The following is a 19,117-nucleotide window of genomic DNA, read 5'->3' on the forward strand; positions in this document are numbered from 1 at the left end:
GGTAGGTTCTGTTATTATCCCCATTTTATAAATGACGAGAAAAAGGCTCTTAAGGCTAACTTGCCAGTAAGTGGCAGAGCCAGGTTTTCTACCAACTAATATATGTCAGGTGTTCAGACAGTGCATGTCATAAAGGTGCTCAACAGGGACTTCCCTGGTGGCGCAGGGGATAAGACCCCGCACTCCCGATGCCTGGGGCCCAGGTTTGATCCCTGGCCAGGGAACCAGATCCCACATGCATGCCACAACGAAGAGTTCGCATGCCACAAATAAGGAGCTGGCAAGCTGCAACTAAGGAGCCCGCCTGCCACAACTAAGACCGGGTGCAACCAAATAAATAAATATAAAATAAAATAAAACTGTTTAAAAAAAAAAACGGTGCTCAATAAATGTTTGATCTTATTTTTACCGCATCCTAAGTCCGAACCATTAGCAACTCTTGCCTAGATGACTGTGGCAGCATCCTAACTGGTCTTCCTGCTTCAGCTCTTGCCTTTCTATCATCCATCCTTCATGCAGCAGCCATACTTACCTTTAAAAAATCTAAAATCCTCCGATAGTCTCCCTGGGCACACTACATAAAATCCAGATGTGCTTACTCTAGATTCTGCACTGTCTGCTCTCATCTCAGGCTCTCACCCCTTTGCCTACTAGACCCCAGCCACCCTACCTGCCTGTTTCTTAAACCCTTCCAGCTAATTCTCCCCTCAGGGCATTTGCACTAGCTGTTCCTCTGTCTGGAATGCATCCCCGCGACTCAGCTCTCAGCTTGAATGTCACCTCTTTAAAGAAGATTTCCCTGACCACTCTATCTAAGAAACCACCGAGTCCTTTTCTTTTACATCACTCTCTCTCGTTTTAAAGATATAACAGTGTTGTGAAGATAGAACTCACATACTATAAAATTTACCCATTTAAAGTATACAATTCCTCTTTTATAGTATGTTCACAGTTATGTAACCATCACCACAACCAATTTTAGGACATTTTCATCACCCCCAAAAGAACCCTTATACCTATTACCAAGTCATTCCCCGTTTTCTCCCAACTCCTCTAGCCCTAGGTAACCACACATCTACTTTGTCCCTATAGATTTGCCTATTCTAGACCTATATAAATGGAAGCATACAATGTTTGGTCTTTTGTGACTGGCTTCTTAACCTAAGCATTTTTCAAGGTTCATTCATGATATAGCATGCATCAGTACTTCATTCCTTGTTATTACTGAATAATACTCCTTGTGGATATAGCACCTATTGTTTACCCATTCATCAGTTGACAGACATTTGGGTTGTTTCTACTTTTTGGCTGTTATGAATAATGCTGCTACAAACATGGGTGTACATACATCATCCTCTTTTCATCTCTGCCTAGCACTTAAATCTATTGGGGGTTTTGTTGTTGTTCCTTTTGTCTCTTTCCCTTCACTGGAACGTAAGTTCTGTGACAGCAGGAACCTGAATCACCAGGCCCTGGCCTGGAGCTGGGAACCACAGTTGACCCTTGGTTACGCATTTGTTCAGCAAATAGATGACTGACTCGAGGGTGATGCGTTAATCACTATATTCTTTTCTGGTAGGTGCTTCTCAGTTTATATCAAAGTCCAAAAGGAAAATGTACTGCAGAAGAATTTTCTCACAAACTGTTTCTGAACTTTCACCAACTCTCATTGCGGCATAGAGCCCCTTCCATCTCCCCTTCTCAGACTCAGCTTGCACACTCCCAGGGATGGGGACCTTGTTGGCTTTCAGACACTATTTCCGTCACAGATCAACTCTGGCTCAGAAGTTTTTCCTTACATCAGGTTGGCACCTGCCACCCTGCAGCTCCCTCCCCAGGGCCCTCAGAGAGGATAACTGCTCCTCATGGCACCTTAACCCCCAGAGTGCTCTCTCCTTCAAGGTGAACAGCCCCATTCTCTCCTCCAGGCCTCATGGGATGAATGATCCCTCTTTTGACAGGGCCCTGGGTGGCCTGGCCCTTGAGGATACACAGTCCTTATGTTCTGCCTTCCCCCACCTGACCTGGGCATGGCGTGGGCTCTCCAGGAGGGAGACCTTGAGACAGCTCATCCTACCTTCAGTAGGGGGTCAGCTGGGTCAGGAAGGGTGCGCTCACCTTCCCATTGGTGGTGACTGCTGCAAACACAGTGGAAGAGTATGGGGCCCAGGCCACGTCGCCCACGGCTGAATTTAGGTCATAGATGAACATCGGGGTCCTGCAGGGGGGAGGGGTGGAAAGCTCAGGGCACAGAGGGCTTACGGTGCCAGAGCCCCGCCGGCCCCAGCCCAGGGTGGTGCCTGAGGGAGGGCAGGCCCCTCACTTGATGGTGTGGTCCCAGATCTTCACGGTCCAGTCGGAGCTGCAGGACATGAAGACCTTGGTGTGGTAGGGGTTCCAGGACACAGCATCCACTGCCATGCTGTGGGCGTCATAGGTGCTGAGGAACTGGCTGGAGTAGGATTTGGAGCACTGGGGTGAGGGTGGGGAAGCGGGGTTCAGGAGTGAGAGAGGCCAGCAGCCACCACTTCCCTGGGGGCCCTAAAGGGTCAGGCCCTGAGATTCCTCTTCTGTCCTCGCCCCACATCACTGTCACAGCTGAGCTGGGACCAAGCTCTCGGCTGCATTTCTCACCCTCAAAGCAACCAGAGAGAAAGGAGGGGCTTAAAGGGCTGGGCAGGGGAGTCTTCCTGGAGGGTGAGGGAAGTCTGCCCAGAGGATTCCAGGTCTGGCAGAAAAGGCCTTCCCTCCCTGAACCCAGGCAGAGCAGGTGTAAGGGGCCCTGGGGGAGGTGTGGTGTCTCGCCTGTGTCCAGACCAAGGCCTGTGGACGGGCAGACAGAGTGCTGGATCCACCTGCACGGACAGAAGCCTTGCAGCAGTGATAAACATCCCACATTGCCCAGGTGAGAGCAGGTACAGAGCCTGCAGCAAGTCCCAATCTCACGATTTCTCATTCGGTTTCTTGCCCTGACCAGCAGGCCCCTCACACCCTCCCTCCAGGAGACTGAGTGGCCAACTAGCCTCTTCCTCTCTCCCGCACGGCCACTGGGAGGGGGGTGGGGGTGGGGACCTCTTTTACATTCAGACCAGCTCTGCCTGGGCCTCAGGGGCTCCCTGAGGCGGCCTGTAATTAACATTCTGAGTCTCAGAGCCTAAGAAAAGCTTGCAGCAGAGCTATTTCTGGGTGGATGAAGGTTCAGAAGGATGTTCACCTACTAACACTGAGACTTGGCAGAAACTGGCCCTGAAGTTCCATCCCGCTGCCGGCTGGGATGAACCCGGTATTCAGAGATAAATTTTCTTGTTACCTGGCCTTGGAAGCTCAGCTCAAGTTCAGATCTCCTCCAGGAAGTCTCCCCAGAATGTTCCAAGCCCCCCAACCTCCACTCCCAGGAAGGGAGCAGGACCCAGAGGGAAGGATGCTGGGCTGGGCCAAAGTCACCTTCTAGGTTCTCCATCCCCTTTCCTGCACTCGGCCACTCTTCCCGCCACCCAAGCAGGTCAAGAAATGCGTTCTCTTCCCGCAAGAAGCCTTCCAGAACTGATGAGCCCTAAGATCTGTCCGAGGGTCTTTTGAGAATGATAAGCTCCCAGGTCTAAGAGGCCCTGTAAGGAGCTGGCATTGAGGGCAGTGCTGCCTCACCTTGTAGATTTTCCCCTCCTCTGTGCCCACTAGGAACAGGTAGTCGATCTCTTTGTGGAAGTCAAAGGCAGTGCCACAGCCTTGGGAGAAGAGGGAACAGTTTTAGGCCAGTTCTGGGAGGGAGGCTCCCAGCACCTCCTCTACCCAGGATGGCCTGAGCCCAGGTGCTTGTGAGGGACGGCTGGGGCCAGCCAGGCAAACAGAAACTGGGTCTCTGGCCTGCAGCTTGTCCCGGGCAGTTGGGACTCTGCAAACGGGCCAGGGCTTCTGCAGACAGGAATGGGGCCTGGATAAACAAGGCAGGGATTGAGTTAAACAGGGTCAGGGTCAGGGTAAACAGGGACAGGGTCTGCAAACAGGGATATGGTCTGTGCAAACAGGGTTCTAGTCTGCATAAACAGGGGAGGAATTGAGTAAACAGGGAGAGGATCTGGGCAAACAGGGACCTGATCTGCATAAACAGGGCTTGATCTGCATAACAGCACCCAATCTGCATAAACAGGGAGGGTCTGCAAATGGCCAAGGGCTGGGTGCACTGGGCCAGGCTTTCTCATTACCTCCGGTCAGGCACAAGTGGAGGCACGGTGCGGCAGAAAGAGGGAGGACCAGACACCTCATGGGCTGGGGTGACGTGGCCAGGCGTGGATGTGAGGGGCTGGGGCTCTTACCCACTGTGTGTATCTGCAAGCCCTCGAGACCCTCGGTCGTGCTGTCCTCCACCTTCAGCTTGATGACATCTGTGTGAACCAGCTCGCTCTGCAGTCACACAGGGAGGGGGAAGCACATGGGTGGGCCTGGACCGGCAAGGTTGGGGGTCCCTCTGTCATTCATCTCCCCCCACTCCCTCTCTCCACCCCGGCATGACCCTTTCTGGGAAACAGGCACCTTCACGAGCGTCCAAGACACGATCCTGCCATCAGATGATACAGAGAAGAAGTTAAGGTTGTGGTCCATGTCATCCTTCTGCCACTTGACCTGAAACATCCCAAACTGTGAGCTCTAGGGTGTTGGGTTAGGGCCCCTCAAGAACCCGTCTGAGGTCCAGAAGCCAGTTCTGGGAGCCCATATCTCAGAATCCCCTGATTTCCCCGCCCTCCCTCCTTCCACTCATTTCTCTCTCCCTGAGCATCCTGAGGCAGCAGGCCAGTCGGGGCACTGCCCAGTGTCCGGGCTCAGCACTGGAGGTGCCCGGTTCCTCCCTGGGTTGAGTTTTAGGAGCCCAGTTGTAAGAAGGCAGTGGCTCTGGGTTTGACCTCCTTACAGAGCCTGGGAAGGACAGAGCCCATCAACCAGCTTCCTCATTTACAAAACAGGAGCCATGATAGCATGGGCTTGTTGTAAGGAATAAATGAAACAATGAGTGTGAAGCCCTTAGGCCAGAACACTGCAAATATGAAGTGTTCAATAAATATTATTCGCTGATATCCTCAGTATTACCATCATGCTAGGAATCAGGGTGGCAAGGCTCTCGGGAGGCTTTTTCCTGCTTCCTTGGGCAGTGGGGAGGAACAGCCTCCCTCCACCACCCTCCCCATCCAGGCTTGGCCTTCTCTAGGCGGCTCTCTTCTGTTCCCAACTTCACTTCACCACTAGCCCCTGCTTCCAGAATCTTGCTCCCAGATCTCAGATGTGAGCTGCATTTCTCCATCTGCAAATTGGGGTTAATAATCCTGCCCCACCCATCTTCTCTGGGCTGGAAGCAAACATATGCGAAAGTGTTTGGGAGACAGAGCTGTCGTCTTATGAAGATGACACGCTTGAGGCTCAAGTTTCTGTTGCCAGATGTGGAGGCCTGGCCAAGCCACGTCCGGGAGAGCTGGGGCAGGGCTGGGTGCCCAGATCTTCCCACCCTCCAGTTCCCTCCAGGCCTCCTGTGCTGGGGCCACTGTCCCTTCCCCCTGTCACAAGCAGAGGCCCAGTGAGGGAGGACAGGAACCCAGGGCTGCTGCCTGTAACCACAGTTGTCACCTGGCCCTTGAGGGGTGTGTGTAGCGGGGAGGGCATTGCTCTTCCGGGGCCACGCCCCAGGCCTGACTGGTCAGAGCTGCAGGAGGGCAGACCCAGTCCCGCCTGGGTCTGTCTGGGCAGGCTGCTCTTTTGTGCGTTCACTGGGGGGCCTAGAACACCACAGAGCTTGTGAGGCACAAGTCAGAGCAGCCCTGATGCTGAGACCGTTTCCTCTTCTGTGTAAAGGCAGTCCCTTTAAAGGGGGGAGGGGACAGGGGGTGTCAAAGGCCAGGCTGTAAGAGGCGCGAGGGAGCTGCCAAGGGAAGTGTTTAATGAGCGGCGCCAGTGTGCACGGAAATTGTATTTCACACCCCACTTAGCAGCCTGATGCCCAGCTGGGGGGTGGTGTGTGTGTGTATATGCAATGAGCCATGTACGTGTGTGTGTGCGTGTGTGTGTGCAAGTCACACACGTGCTCCTGGGGTCCAGGTGGGAGGGTAGGAATAAAGAGGGCCAAGAGGGGGCAGGTGGAAGTGGGGTTAAGACAATACATGAATGCCCAGGAAGCAGGTGGTAGGGAGGAGACGGAGGCCTGTTTCACCAATTCCTTCTCTTTTGCCTTATCTGATTAGGGCAGGCATGTTTGACCCCAGGGGTCTGCTCATATCCTTCCTGCCCCCTTCCCTTCCCCCGTGTAGCACAGAATATACACACACACACACACACCCTGCAGAGTGTCGTGGTTGAGGCTTCACAGCGGGGCCTGAACAGGGCTGCACTCTCCTTCGGACAGACGGTTCTCTCCCTGGCTCCAAAACCTTCCATGGCTCCCCGCTGCCAACGGAACAAAGTCCGTCTGCCCCCAGCCTGGCATCTGAGATCTAAAACAACCTATCTCGTTCCTCCCAAGACACAGTCCCGTTGAGAAGGACTTAGACTCTGATGTCTCTGACGCCTCATTCGTCAGCCTGGCTCTTCTTCAAGCTCCAGGATATACAGTCAACTGCCGGTAGGACGTCTCCTCCTCTGGCTTCTTATATTAACTTCCGGCCAGAAATCCATGGATTTCCTACTGGGTCCCCCAAGCCGGAGTCCCAGGCACCGTCACCAATTTTTCCTTTTCCCCATATCCAATCAGTCGTTTCCTGTTCATGATTTGACTGCCTCGACAGCTCTCAACCCTACCTCCTCATTTTTATCTCCACTGCCCCTGTTGTAGCTCAGGCTTCAAGATCTCTCATGCCGTGGCCAGAGGACATCTCCAAGACACTACCTGACTGTGGGACTTCTCTGCCCCAAACCCTCTGATGGTTGGGCACTCTCGTCTTATTCATACATCGGGCTTCTGTACTGACACTTCATTTGAGACCACTAACATGCAAAGTCCAAGCTTCCTACTTGCTAGAGAAGCACACTCACGACTGAGCTCAGGAGTCCCTGACGCTGAGCTCCACGCGGTGTGTTGTTGCCCAGCAGGCCCCTCTGCTTGCCCGTGTCTTTCCGGTGCACGCGTGACCCCTTTGTACCCTTCTTCATCTAACGAATACTCCCTCATTCTTCACGATTCAGCTTAGGTGTTCCTTCCTTTAGGAAGACCTCCCTGGCCCTCTGGCCCCTGGTCCCCATCCCAGACAATCTGGACAAGCCTCAGCGCCCCCATGAGCCCTCCTTAGCACACTCCGTATCCTGCTCAGCTGTGGCTGCCGTATCCAGACACCAAGCCCTGAGCATCCTCAGCTCCCAGAGGAGAGAACAGGCAGGAGTTGATGAATGAATGGATGAATGAGGAGGCAGGGAGGGAATGAGAGCGAAAGAAGAGAACAGGAAGTCATTAAAGGAGTGAGAGGCAGGCCCCTCCCATGTCGCAAGCCCTGATTCCAGCCAAGAACTCTGAGTCTTCGGTTTTGCAAAGGCAGCAGCCCTGTTTTCCTGACAGGATGGTGGGAGAACAGAAGGCCACCCCGTCCAGTGTCCCTGGCACCCGCCCAGTGAAGGGGAACCTGTGTCTCCTGCACACCCTACTTCTCTCTCCAACATGCGACTTGATTCAGAGAACAGAGCAGAGTGGGAGTAGGGTAGTTGGCCTTGGCCCCTCGCCCTCTCCTGGGCTTGAGGAGGATAGTCAGGCCACCCGGAGATGCTCCGTGCTTGGCCCTGGGCTGTCTGCCCTTGCTAGGAAAGCTGGGCCGGGGCTGGTGCTGGTTCAGTTTGATCAAAGCGAGTCTTTTCTCCTCGCCCTGGGCTTTAAAGTCTCTGCAGACACCCTCCCCGTGTCTGGAGACTTCTGCGGGCCTGGACGCGATGAATGGGGAGGTGGGCTTTTCAGAGGAGAGAACTCCTGAGGCTGCAAGTCGGGCTCCTGCTTTGGTCGAGAACTGTGGGGAGGGTGTTTAGGGGGAGGGGGTGCCCCAGCTCTGGGTAAAGGATGAAGCTGAGAGGCCACCATATCCCCTGTGCCTGGACAGCCCTCCCTCTGCTCAGGCCTGTCTGGGAGCTGAGAGCCAGTGCCTGGGGTGTCCACATGACTCAGGAAGCTCAGGGCCAGACAGGCAGGGGTGCAGAGCCTGCCTGCAGACCCTGTCAGGGCAAGGGGGAGAGGAAGGTGAGAAGACAGATCTCAGCACTGCCTGAGGAGCCCAGAGGCCTTGGGCAACTTGAGGCAGAAATCTATGCTTAGACTCTCCCAGGCCTGCCCATGGGGTGAGGGTACACAGCCTCAGAAGGAGGGGGACCTTTGGAACACAGTGAGGAAGGGCCTGCAAAGCCAGAGCTAAGAGACTCTGAGAATGAAACTGTGAAATCCACTCCCAGCGCAATAAGATGGGAGACACAGAGTCAGGGTGAAATCTAGCCCCAGTGACTAGGTAATGGTCCCATTCTATGCCTGACTGGAGAAGATGGGTGTTACACAGAAGCCTCAGGGACAGACATCACCTACCAGGCCTTACAGCCCCACCAAGAAGGCAGAGAACGGGCAGTGCCTACCCCTATCTGGGAGTTCCCCAAATCTAGCCCAGATGGCAGAAGAGAGCCCCTGTGGGGAGCTGAGGAAGATCATAGACCCTTGGAGCCCTTGACACACTCAGCAGAAGCCCATCAGGCCCTGGGGGCTTCCCACCACGGGCTCTGAGTCACTGACCACTACTTCTAAGAGATCCGAGATCCTTAGCAGACAGATGGGCCCTGCTTGATGGGAGCTCTGAGGCAGCGGACCCCAGCTCTTACCACAAACCGTCTTGCCTCCTGACGCCTCGCCTGTGCCCTTCTCTGCCCCTTCTCACATCCAGCTCCTTGGTCTCTAAGCTGGTAGCTGTCATCCGCATGCCCTTGCCTGTGGCCCTCTCCTCCCCAAGGCCCCTCGTCCAGTGGCTCCCAGGCCCACACGCTACTCAGTCCCACCCACTTCTCCCACCCTGGTCCAGGGCTGACCTGCCACACGGGGTCTGTGTGCTTGCCAGACTTGGCTGAGCTGCGAAAGGAGGGCTGGGAGTAGGGCTTCTTGAGGTTGTAAATGGCCACGTTGCCGTCGTAGTGGCCCACCACCACTAGGTGGGGGTGGTCCACGTGCACGTCCAGGCACAGGATGCCGCTCTCGCTGCTGAAGGTGTATTCGGGGAAGCTGGGGTTCTTCATGCTATAGAAAAGCAGCATGCCCCGGCTCTGCTTCCTGAAGTCATCTGGCCCAGGGAAGAGGGCGGCGGTGATTGGACAGTCCCTGCTGGGGAAGCCCCGGCCCCTCCCTCACAGGGTGGACAAGCCCTGCCCAGTCCTGCCTCTGACAGAGAGCGTGGGAGACCTCTCGGGGCTTCATCTTCTCTGTCCGTGAGACAGAATCATGCGACTTGACCCACCCCCTTCTCAGGGTTCACGAGAGGATCCAACAGATAAGGTGACCGGGCATATCTGAGGGACGGACATTCTCCTTAGTCTCCCTGGGGTACAGGAAAGGGGGGGCTGCAGGCTCAAAGAGTTGTTAAGTGAAGAATGTGGGTGGGCTTGGGAAGGAGCAGTATCCTCAGAGAGGGTCCAGATGCCCAGCCCATCTCCTGCCCTTAGGTGCTGGGATAATGGCCATGTACCCCTCGTCCCCAGCCAGGGATAGGGGTTCAGTCTGGACTAACACGGAATTGCCTGTAGGAGTCCCACACTAGCCACCTGTGGGCATCTTCCCAGACCCTCTGGTCCCACAGTCCCCAGTTGCAGCCTGAGCCCTAGCTCTAAGCACGCTCCCAGATTCTAAAGGTCCCAGGCCAGCCAGTCAGACTTCCATAGGCCACAGTGCTATCCCTCTGGCCTGGGCGCAGCCTTCGGTGATCAACAGTGGACCGCTCAGCAGATGTCCTCCTCCCGGCCCGCCCCACGGCAAGGGAACGCCTCCCACACTCCTTCATGCTCCGCGCACGTGGCGCCCATCCGGATAATGCAGTCACTGAATGGAATATAGTCCCAGCCGTCCATTCCCGCTCTCCTGCCACCAGCCCAGGACCCTTCCCAAGCTCAGAAGAGCCAGAGCTGGAGAGGTGGAAGTCTAGAGCAGCCCCCTGTCTTGGGGGCCCTATGCTAAGGCAGCCTTTTAGCTCTGCCAGCCCCCCAGGGCTATCTCCTCTGCCCCTGGCCACTGCAGGCCTGGGCCCTCCTCCCAGAGTGGCCAGTCCTGAGGTGAGGAGCCCATGGGCGGGAAGGATAGGTAAGCAGCCCCAACTTGGTGAGTTTTTTTGTGTGTGTGTGGTACGCGGGCCTCTCACTGTTGTGGCCTCTCCTGTTGCGGAGCACAGGCTCCGGACGCGCAGGCTCCGGACGCGCAGGCTCAGCGGCCACGGCTCACGGGTGCAGCCGCTCCGTGGCATGTGGGATCTTCCCGGACCGGGGCACGAACCCGTGTCCCCTGCATCGGCAGGCGGACTCTCAATCACTGCGCCACCAGGGAAGCCCTTGGTGAGTTTTGCTGAGTCATTCTCTCTGTCTTGTGTCTAAGACTGCCCCTTTCTTGAGGGAGCAGGTGACTGGGCTGGGCTCAGGGACAGTCTGGGCTGGGCTCCCTGGGCTCTGAGCCCAGCTACGACCAGGTCCCAGCTATCCTCACCCTGGGCACTCTGCAAGCACAGCGGATGCTTCCTGGGAGCCAGGGTTAGGGAGCAGGGAGCAGCCAGGAGCCAGGCTGGCCTTAGGTGGGCAGAGCTGGAAGCTGAGGTCAGCCGGCCTGCCCACCAGCGCAGCTGTCTGCGGGGGGAGCCCACCTTCCCTTGCCGTGGCTAACTGTCACCAGCTCTGGGACTCCTGTCAGGAACCCCTCCCCTGATCAACTGCACGGGAGTCTTCCTGTGCAAGGAGGGGGCTGCCCCTGGAGTGGAAGGTACAAGGGTCCAGCCTGAGCCACGGGGAGGGCACGCAGTGGTTCAGGAAGGAAAATGCTTCTGCTCTGGGGAAAGTGAGGAAAGCCAGGTTGGGTCACCCTGTGCCCGGCACTATCTCAAAGACTGGCCTTGAGGTGGGGGATGGGGGCTGGCAGTACCTCACCGCGTAGGGCTCCAGGCTGGGCCCCAAGGGCTGACTCTTGAATTCAGGGAGAGAATTCAGTTGGCTGAGGGGAGTGTCTTTCCCACCCAGACCAAGAAGGGCTTGAACCGGGCAGTGTGACAGTCACTTGCCGTTCCTTTAATTCATGACCCAAATCCTGAGCACCTGATCTGGGCCTCCCCCTGGGCTGAGCCTGGCAGGGACAGACACACCCCACTGGAGACGTGGGCTTGCCCTCAGCAGCCCCTAGTGTGGTGACAGGGAGCCAGAACCCGTGGCTGAATGGGCAAGCCCTTGCTGGGTAATCAAAGTATTAAATGCCAGGCCAGAGGTGAGCTGTAGATGCCCTTGACATCCAATCTGGCCTTGATGCCGGGCAAGACTGACAGAATGGGAGTGGGCGGGCCAGAGGGCGAATGAAAGGCAGGGTGGCTGGGTGAGTGACGCTCAGGCTGAGTTCTCAGATGCTCTCCTTATAGCACCAAGGGGCAAAGGCAGGCATGACCTCACACTTGCTCTCACTGTGCCACGGTATCTGGCCCCTTGAGGGACAGCAGTGATGACTTTCTCTAGACACGCTTCCAGCACTGTGTGCCCCTGCACTCACACACAGCCTTCGTGACCAGTGGAACCAGGAAAGGAGGGTTGGAAACCCTAGGTCGGCTTAGTAACTCTGCAGTGAGGACATCTCTGACCCACTCACAGAACCACTGGGACTGGACACTGAACTATGGCCCCTGGATTTTATAGCTGGGTAAACTGAGGCCAGAGGGGAGAATGGTGTCCCCTAGTGCGTTAGACCCATTGCTTGGTGTTTGCCACACCCAATAGCCTGTTTATCGCTGCAGTTACTCTGCTCAGGGTAGTGGCACTAATCTGATCTTTACATGGAGGTGGAGGAAGGAGGAGAAGGGGGCACCAGACCTGTTGGGGTGGTGGGGCGACTGGCACAGCCAATCCTTCCAGAATCTTGGACTAGAGAATGAGTAAGGGCCAGGGCAGTCAGGCATGACGAGAGAAAACTTCTGGCAGAGAGAAGCGTGGATTTCATGAGGCAGGGACACAGAGAGCAACCAGCCACACTAAGGCCTGAAGTCCTGCCTGCGTTCCCAGGCCACATGCATCCTGACAGTAAGCCTCCCGTTCTTAACCTGGCCCTAGGGGTCTCTGCTATTTGCAACCGAACAAGCCCTCCCGACATAAAGATCACAGCTTCTCGGGACTTCCCTGGTGGCGCAGTGGTTAAGAATCTGCCTGCCAATGCAGGGGACACAGGTTCGATCCCTGGTCCGGGAAGATCCCACATGCCGGGGAGCAACTGAGCCCATGCACCACAACTACTGAACTACTGAGCCCACATGCTGCAACTACTGAAGCCCATGCACCTAGAGGCTGTGCTCTGCAACAAGAGAGGCCACCGCAATGAGAAGCCCACGCACCGCAACGAAGACCCAATGCAGCCAAAAAAAAAAAAAAAAGATCACAGCTTCTAATCATGGCTAGACCATGTGTTTCCTGAATTCCAGTTCAAGGCTTTGTCTGCCAAACCTCACCAGGAAAGCAGAGAAAAATTCTCATTCGGCTGGGGCTTCCTCTCCACTCTGTCTTATTCTATGATCTTCTCATGCCCATCTCCAGCCCCCTATGAGACCTCACTGTTCCACTCTCTAAGTGTGCCCAATGTGACATCACTGCCCTAACCTGCAACGGTGCCAGCATGATAGCAACATCTTGTCTTCTAGAAGTCCTAAAATGACATCACTACTCAGACCACCAATGGTCTCCACGTGATATCATTGCTCAGGCTACCAGCAGTCCTAGTGACATCATCGCCCAGCCTGCCATCATTCCCAGTACGATGCCGCCAGCCAGGTCACCAGCAGTCCCAGTAAGACATTGGCATCAAGGTCACCTACAGCACCTCAGTTCCCAGTGAGAGATAGAATCCTATCAGGCTCAAGGCTCACAGAGCCTTGGGCCCTGGGCCCTGGGGTACTTTGTCCTGAATCCCACAGACTACCTGGCTCCCCACAGCAGGACCGGAGGGCCCAGTGACACAGATGGGAGCCCCCGACTCCACACTCCATTACATAAAGAGGCAGGAGCCCTGAAGTCTGGGGCCAGTGAAGGAATTCCGGGTTATTCTAGGCCATAGGATTTCAGAGAGTATGTGTGGCTGGGTGAAAGGGAAAGAGGAATAGAGGAAGGGAAAGGGAGAGAAAGACAGAGGGAGGGCGGAGGGGAGGTGGGGAGGAGAAACCACGTGGTGTGTGACTCCAAGACAGGGGGAGAGGGCCGCTGGCCTGGCCTTAGCTCCACTTTGCACTTTTGCCCTTCTCCAGGAAGCCTTCTAGACCGTTCAGCCTCTCCTCTGTGAGTGCCCACCCTACCCCCAGGAACTCCTCTACCTGTACCGCATTATTACAGGTGACTGTGAGCAGGTCTTTTCCTTAGCCTGCTACCAAAGGATGGAGTGAGGGAGCCTGCCCTGGCGTGGCCCAGCAGGCTTACTCTCTCCAGTGAGAGAGTTGCCTCCTGCTAACCCTGCTCTGCTGGATAATCTCTAAGGCCTCCCTGACTCTGACCTTCAATGATCCACGAGATTTGGGGGAGGAGAATCAACTCCCTAATAGAGCCTGATCTGGTGCTTCTCAGAAAGCCATGGTCTCAGGAGACGGGTGGCTTAATTCCACCATAGACCAAAGCTCTCACTGCCCTCAGCTCCCTCTGCCAGGACCCTAGCAGAGTAGTGCCCAGTGAGTAGCATGGATGGATGCCTTCTTGGACTGGCAATCACAGCTCTACCCCTGCCCTACAAGGAAGAGCTCTAGATCACTCTGGAGAGTTCTGGCTGTCAGGAGAAGCCTGGGCTTCTGCTCAGGATTCGGGGATGGCAAGGCAGACAGAGGGCATGTTGGGGCATCTGGCTAAAGCCAGGTCCGTGGTCAGAGGGAAGTAGATGCCAAGCTGCAGAGACAACGATACCAAGACAGTGTCGGTCAGCAGGCCTCCTCCTCTCTTCCTGTGGCTCCCAAACGAACCCAGCCCAGAACTGACTCTAAGGCAGCAGCTGTTTAATGACTCCCTTTTTAAGGCATGAAAAAGGCGCTCGGAGGGGGCTGTGGTAGGCATAATAATGCCCCCCAAATGTCCATGTCCTAATCTCCGGAGCCCATAAATACGTTACTTTGCACAGAAAAAGGGATTTTGTAGATGTGATTAAATTAAAGACCTTGGGGTGGGGAGATTATCCTGGATTATCCGGGTGGACCCAGTGTAATCACAGGAGTCCTTATAAGGGAAGGAAAGAGGCAGGAGAGTCAGAGAAGGAGGTGTGACAACAGAAGCAGATATCGCAATGATGCAATTGCTAGCTGGAAGGAGGCCACAAGCCATGAAATATGGGCAGCCTCCAAACTGGGAAAAGCAGGGAAGTGGATGGTCCTGCTGACACCTGATTTTTGCTCAGCAAAACGCAGTTTAGATGTCTGACCTCCAGAACTGTAAGATAATAAATTTGTGTTGTTTTAAGCCATCATGTTCACAGTAATTTGTTACTTCAGCAGTAGGAAACTAATACAGTAGGCTTTCAGGGAAGGTTGACCCAAACTCTACTTTTAGGAATCAGAGGGAGAGGCCACTCAGGATGGCTGTTCTCTTGCTCTCTGCGCATCCCCTGATCAACCAGTCCCTGCTTCACCTACACCTTACTCCCATGACCATCTAATTCTCTTAATCATAGGACTTAATCAGTAACTACCTACGTGCTTGCCCCCTGCCCCAGCTGCTGGTTTCCCTGGCGACTGATGAGCCAACCTGATGCCAATTCCCCCTATAAATGGTAGCCTCCTCCCCCAGCAGCAAGGATTGTGGCCATGTCCTGTGTGCAGTCTGCCATACACGGTGTGGGTGTTGCTCCAGGACGTTTTGCTTCTGACTTGTAAGATTCCCTATCCAATAAGTTGCGGGTGTCCCTGTCACTTTCTCTGGGCTCCTTCTTTGGTCTCACAGCTGGGCGGTTACCAGGCTTGCAGGCCTGTGATGGTACCTTTTTCTGCGGTGGTTTGGAAGCAATCCCTCTAGAAGTCAGGGGGATAGAGGCAATGATCCCCAGCTCTTCTGATGACAAGAATGAAACCCTCCCTCAGTTTCCCACAGCCCAGCCCTGCCACCTTGGACTCCAGGAACAGATATGCCCCTTGGGTTAGGATTTTCAGTCTCCAAAGGCAGGGGACTGGCCCAAGGCTGCCCCCAAGAAAGTACATCAGTGCTAGAGTGTTCCAAACCTCCAGTGTGGCCCACAGACGGTGGTGCCAGGCTGGATCCAGCCTTCCAGGTAGCTGGGCTTTTCCAAGAGCCCTCACCTGATTAGAAGTCATATTTAAACAGTGTGGGAAATAAGAGCACAGCCTTGGAGACAGAATACATCAAGCGGGACATTTAATTTGATTTAGGGAAAATGAGGCAAACATTTGAGAACCTAAATAACTAACCAGTAATTAAACTAACAATGGGAATGCCCTTGCACTACAACCCAGTGAGCACAGTGGCCTTTATGGACTGTATTTACAAAGAGACCTGACAACATAATTAGTCCTGTAAATTTTACACAGCCTGCAGCTGAGGAGTGATGGATTTTGTGTGTGGAGGATGAACAGGGAGAAATGAGGTGGATGAATTTCCATTTTCAGTAAATGAAATTAACACTGCTTAATTAGTGAAGCTGACAAATAAATGATCAGGAAAGATTTAAATCCCTACAAGTGCATCCCTGGCCTGGGCAGGCTGACGGACCGGCCAGGAGGTGGTGGGGCAGAGTGGGAATGGGTTTAGCGCTGGGACTCAAGGCCTGACTCTGGCCCCTTTTGAGGGTGCTGTTCCTCAGAGGCTGGGCTGAGGGACAGCTGGCTCTTCTGACTTTCTAAGATGTGTCCTGCTGGGAGGCTTCCTCCCTGTCTCCTGTGTGATAGCCAGTCAGGACCACACAGTGTCTAGGATGTGTTCCACCATCCCTGCCCAGCAGATCACGAGGAGTCCCCATTTCCCTGCCGTGAACTGCCTAATGGGCTGGAAAGCACCCCTTCAGTGCAGCAGGTGCACTGATAAAATTGCATCCCAGCTTTGCCCCGTGGGCCAGCTCTTCCTAGACTACCTCCTTTGCCTTCCAGTGTTCCTCTATCTGCTTTCACCTGCTGACAGCCTTTCTTCACTCTGCTGAGACATGGAGCCTGGCCCTAGAGGGCACCCCAGTCTCTGCCCTATATGCAGCCTGACATGTCCACCATCTGGTACCCAGCAGCCACGAGGGGAGGCGGGTGTGATCGCTTCTGTGCGGTTGCAGGTAGTTGCCCGGGCTCTTTTCCTCACCAGCTTGCTCCTGGCCTGGCTCCAGATGACCACCCTTGGCCCCAGTCCTTCCTAGGGTGCATGCCTACCCCTGCCCAAGTCTTATTTGGCAGGGTCAGAGAATCCACATCTGGGAATTCCAGGCAAAAGGAGCCCTGGGCTGAGCTCATCAGGGTCAAACCCAACAACAAACCCAAATTCTCACTTTAGAGTCTGGCCACAGGAGGCCGAGTCTGATCCTGGGAGGTTGGCTGCTGGGAATTTCCAAAGACAGTGTGATGGATGCTGGTGAGCCAGCTGCCCCTCACAGTGACCCCGTCCAGTAACTAGGGTACCTTTTGCCTGCCTCAGCTCTGCCCCTCTTTCTTCCAGGGAGGCACCTGGGCACTTGAGAGCATGGGACTCCCAGGGGTGACCTCAGGAGTGAATGCAGGGGCCCCTCTGCATTCCAGCCCAGCCTGGCTCTGCTCAGGCCTCCGCAGATTGACGCTGACATGTACAAGGCTCTGGAGAATAGATGCCCGTTGGAAAACTGGTCAACAGCTCCCATACCAGTGACAGCAAATACCACCGCCGCCGCCGCTGCCGGGCCCAGCTCTCTAAGAGAAGAGGTAGGGGCCTTGTCTGATACCCCTCTGTCCCTATAGCCCCCGCTCTCTGCTCAGGGCCCCGGAGGGTCCTGCAGGAAAGCTAGGAGACAGAACGCCAGACAAGTCAGCAATGGTTGTCCTTTATGTGAGAGTGGTTCCTATAGCTCATGGGGCATATTTGCTGCTTTTCTTCCACGCATGTCTCATGACGGCCCTGGGACAAAGGGCCCGCAGGTGTCAGCCTCTCCAGGTCACCAGTGAAAACACCAAGGCTGACAGCAGCTTCTGGCCCGAGGTCACACCACTGGGAAGTGACCCTCCAGCCAGAAGGTCTGCAGCTGATAGCAGTGCCATCCAGGGACGTGGATGCAGCCAACAAAGGGCAAAGAGACCCTTCCCGGGTGTGTGCCTGCCCAGAGGAGGCCTCTGGGCCTGCTGGGCTTGGGGCCATCGATTCCTGTGGGGTGGGTTACTCTTCTCCACCGCTCCTGGCTAAGGCTGCCCCATGGACAACCTCTATATGACCCCAACCAGCTGACGCCCCTCCTGGCCCTCGGCGAGAGGAGGATAGGGCTAGAGCTGAAGCAGTTTCTCCTCCCACCTGCTGGGGAGCAGCCCACATCCCTACCTCAGTCCTGGGCAGAGAGCCTGGGCTGATCAGCCTCAGAGACGGGTCCACACCCACTCCTGGGCGGGCCTGCTCAGCCCCCTGCCCTGTTCCCGGCCCAGTAGCTGCAGCAGAGGGGGAGGAATGTGCTAGTTCCCTGCCAGAGGGGGTGGGCACTTCCCTCTTGGCAGTAGCCCATCCTCAGGAGTGGGGACACAAAGCGGGCATTTAGGGCATCCTCAAAGGCGGCCCAGACCACGAGACTGGGCGCAGCTCCAAGGGCTTCTCCCTGAGAGGAATGACAAACACCCACTCCTCCTGGCCCTCCCCTCCCTCCCCGACACTGGTCAAAGAATGGGCTGGGCCGACAGGCGGTCTGAGGGGCAGAGACCAGGAGCTTGTACGCCTGCCAGCCAGCGCAGCTTAGAGAATGGGAAGGTCTCTCTGTCCGCAGAAGCTAATCCTCCTAGCCAGAGCACATGTTGTTCGCCTAGGGAGCTGCGGCTAGCGCGAAGTATGGGGCCCTCTCCCGTTAGGAAGAGGGAACGCCCAGGCCAGCGCAGAGGCAGGGGCTTCTGCAGGGACCAAGGAACACGAAGGGAAAGCAAAGTGCCACACGGTTTCCACCGTGTTGCCTCCTGCTGTGGGGTGATGGAAACTGGCGGGGACGGGAGCATCCTGGAAGGCGGTGGTCTCCCAGGGTTCGGGGCCAGTGATGAACATCAAGTGGTTGCCCCCCTTCCCCACCCCGCCTGCTCCAGGGCCTGCTCAGGAAACTCTCCTCCTTCAGGCCTCACCACCAAATCCCTCCCCAGGTCTGGTCCAGTCTACCTTCTCATCCTTCTCAAATCCACTTCTCCATCTCCACTCCACGCTGGTGGTTCAGATCCTGCCATCTCTCCTTGGGATGCCTCCCCAGTCTCCTAGCTGGTCTCCAGCCTCCAGTCTCACGCCTGCAAATCCCCCCTGCAGTGGTTGTGTCCCAGCCCTTGTCAAATTCCTTCAGTGTTTTCCCCTCCGGAGAAGGTCCAAGTTTCCTGGAATGGCTTACCAAGCCCTTTGGGGGCTAACCCTGGCCCCCTCTACAGCTTCATTTCCTCCCATATTGCTCATGCCTCCAGACCTTTGCATATGCTGCTCCCTTTACCATAATAACTCCTTCGAGGCTCATTTTGGCATATTCCTTCATCCAGCACTAATTACCAGTATGACAGTGGGTCTTCTCCATTAGACTGTGAGCACCCTGAGGGCGCTAGACTTAGTCATCTTTGTATCTTTCACACCTGGCAAAGAGCTCTGCACTGAGTAGGTACTTCGTGTTTGCTGGTTGAGTGAGAAAATGAACAAATAGCCGCATTACTTACAGGAGCCATGTCCCACCGCAAACAGATCATTGTATTTTGGACTCCTGCAAGAGAAATAAGAACCCCTTGGCCCAGGAAATGGACATGGCTCTCCCCTGTAC

General features: G+C 55.4%; 1 protein-coding gene across 1 annotated transcript in view; it reads right to left on the reverse strand.

The window, feature by feature from the left end:
• Positions 1 to 19,117, reverse strand: part of DNAI1 (dynein axonemal intermediate chain 1) — a 60,505-nt gene that overhangs the window by 3,787 nt on the left and 37,601 nt on the right. The window contains exons 12-18 of the mRNA XM_027088973.1: positions 19,017 to 19,060; positions 9,022 to 9,269; positions 4,531 to 4,620; positions 4,314 to 4,401; positions 3,646 to 3,725; positions 2,324 to 2,472; positions 2,119 to 2,218 (exon numbers count right to left, since the gene is read on the reverse strand). Of these exons, the coding sequence (XP_026944774.1) occupies positions 2,119 to 2,218; positions 2,324 to 2,472; positions 3,646 to 3,725; positions 4,314 to 4,401; positions 4,531 to 4,620; positions 9,022 to 9,269; positions 19,017 to 19,060 (799 nt within the window). The remainder of the gene's footprint in view (positions 1 to 2,118; positions 2,219 to 2,323; positions 2,473 to 3,645; positions 3,726 to 4,313; positions 4,402 to 4,530; positions 4,621 to 9,021; positions 9,270 to 19,016; positions 19,061 to 19,117) is intronic.

Source organism: Aethalodelphis obliquidens, unplaced genomic scaffold (assembly GCF_003676395.1).
Source record: "Aethalodelphis obliquidens isolate GAN/ISIS:26980383/991018 unplaced genomic scaffold, ASM367639v1 scaffold64, whole genome shotgun sequence".
In the NCBI taxonomy this organism is placed as follows: Eukaryota; Metazoa; Chordata; class Mammalia; order Artiodactyla; family Delphinidae; genus Aethalodelphis; species Aethalodelphis obliquidens.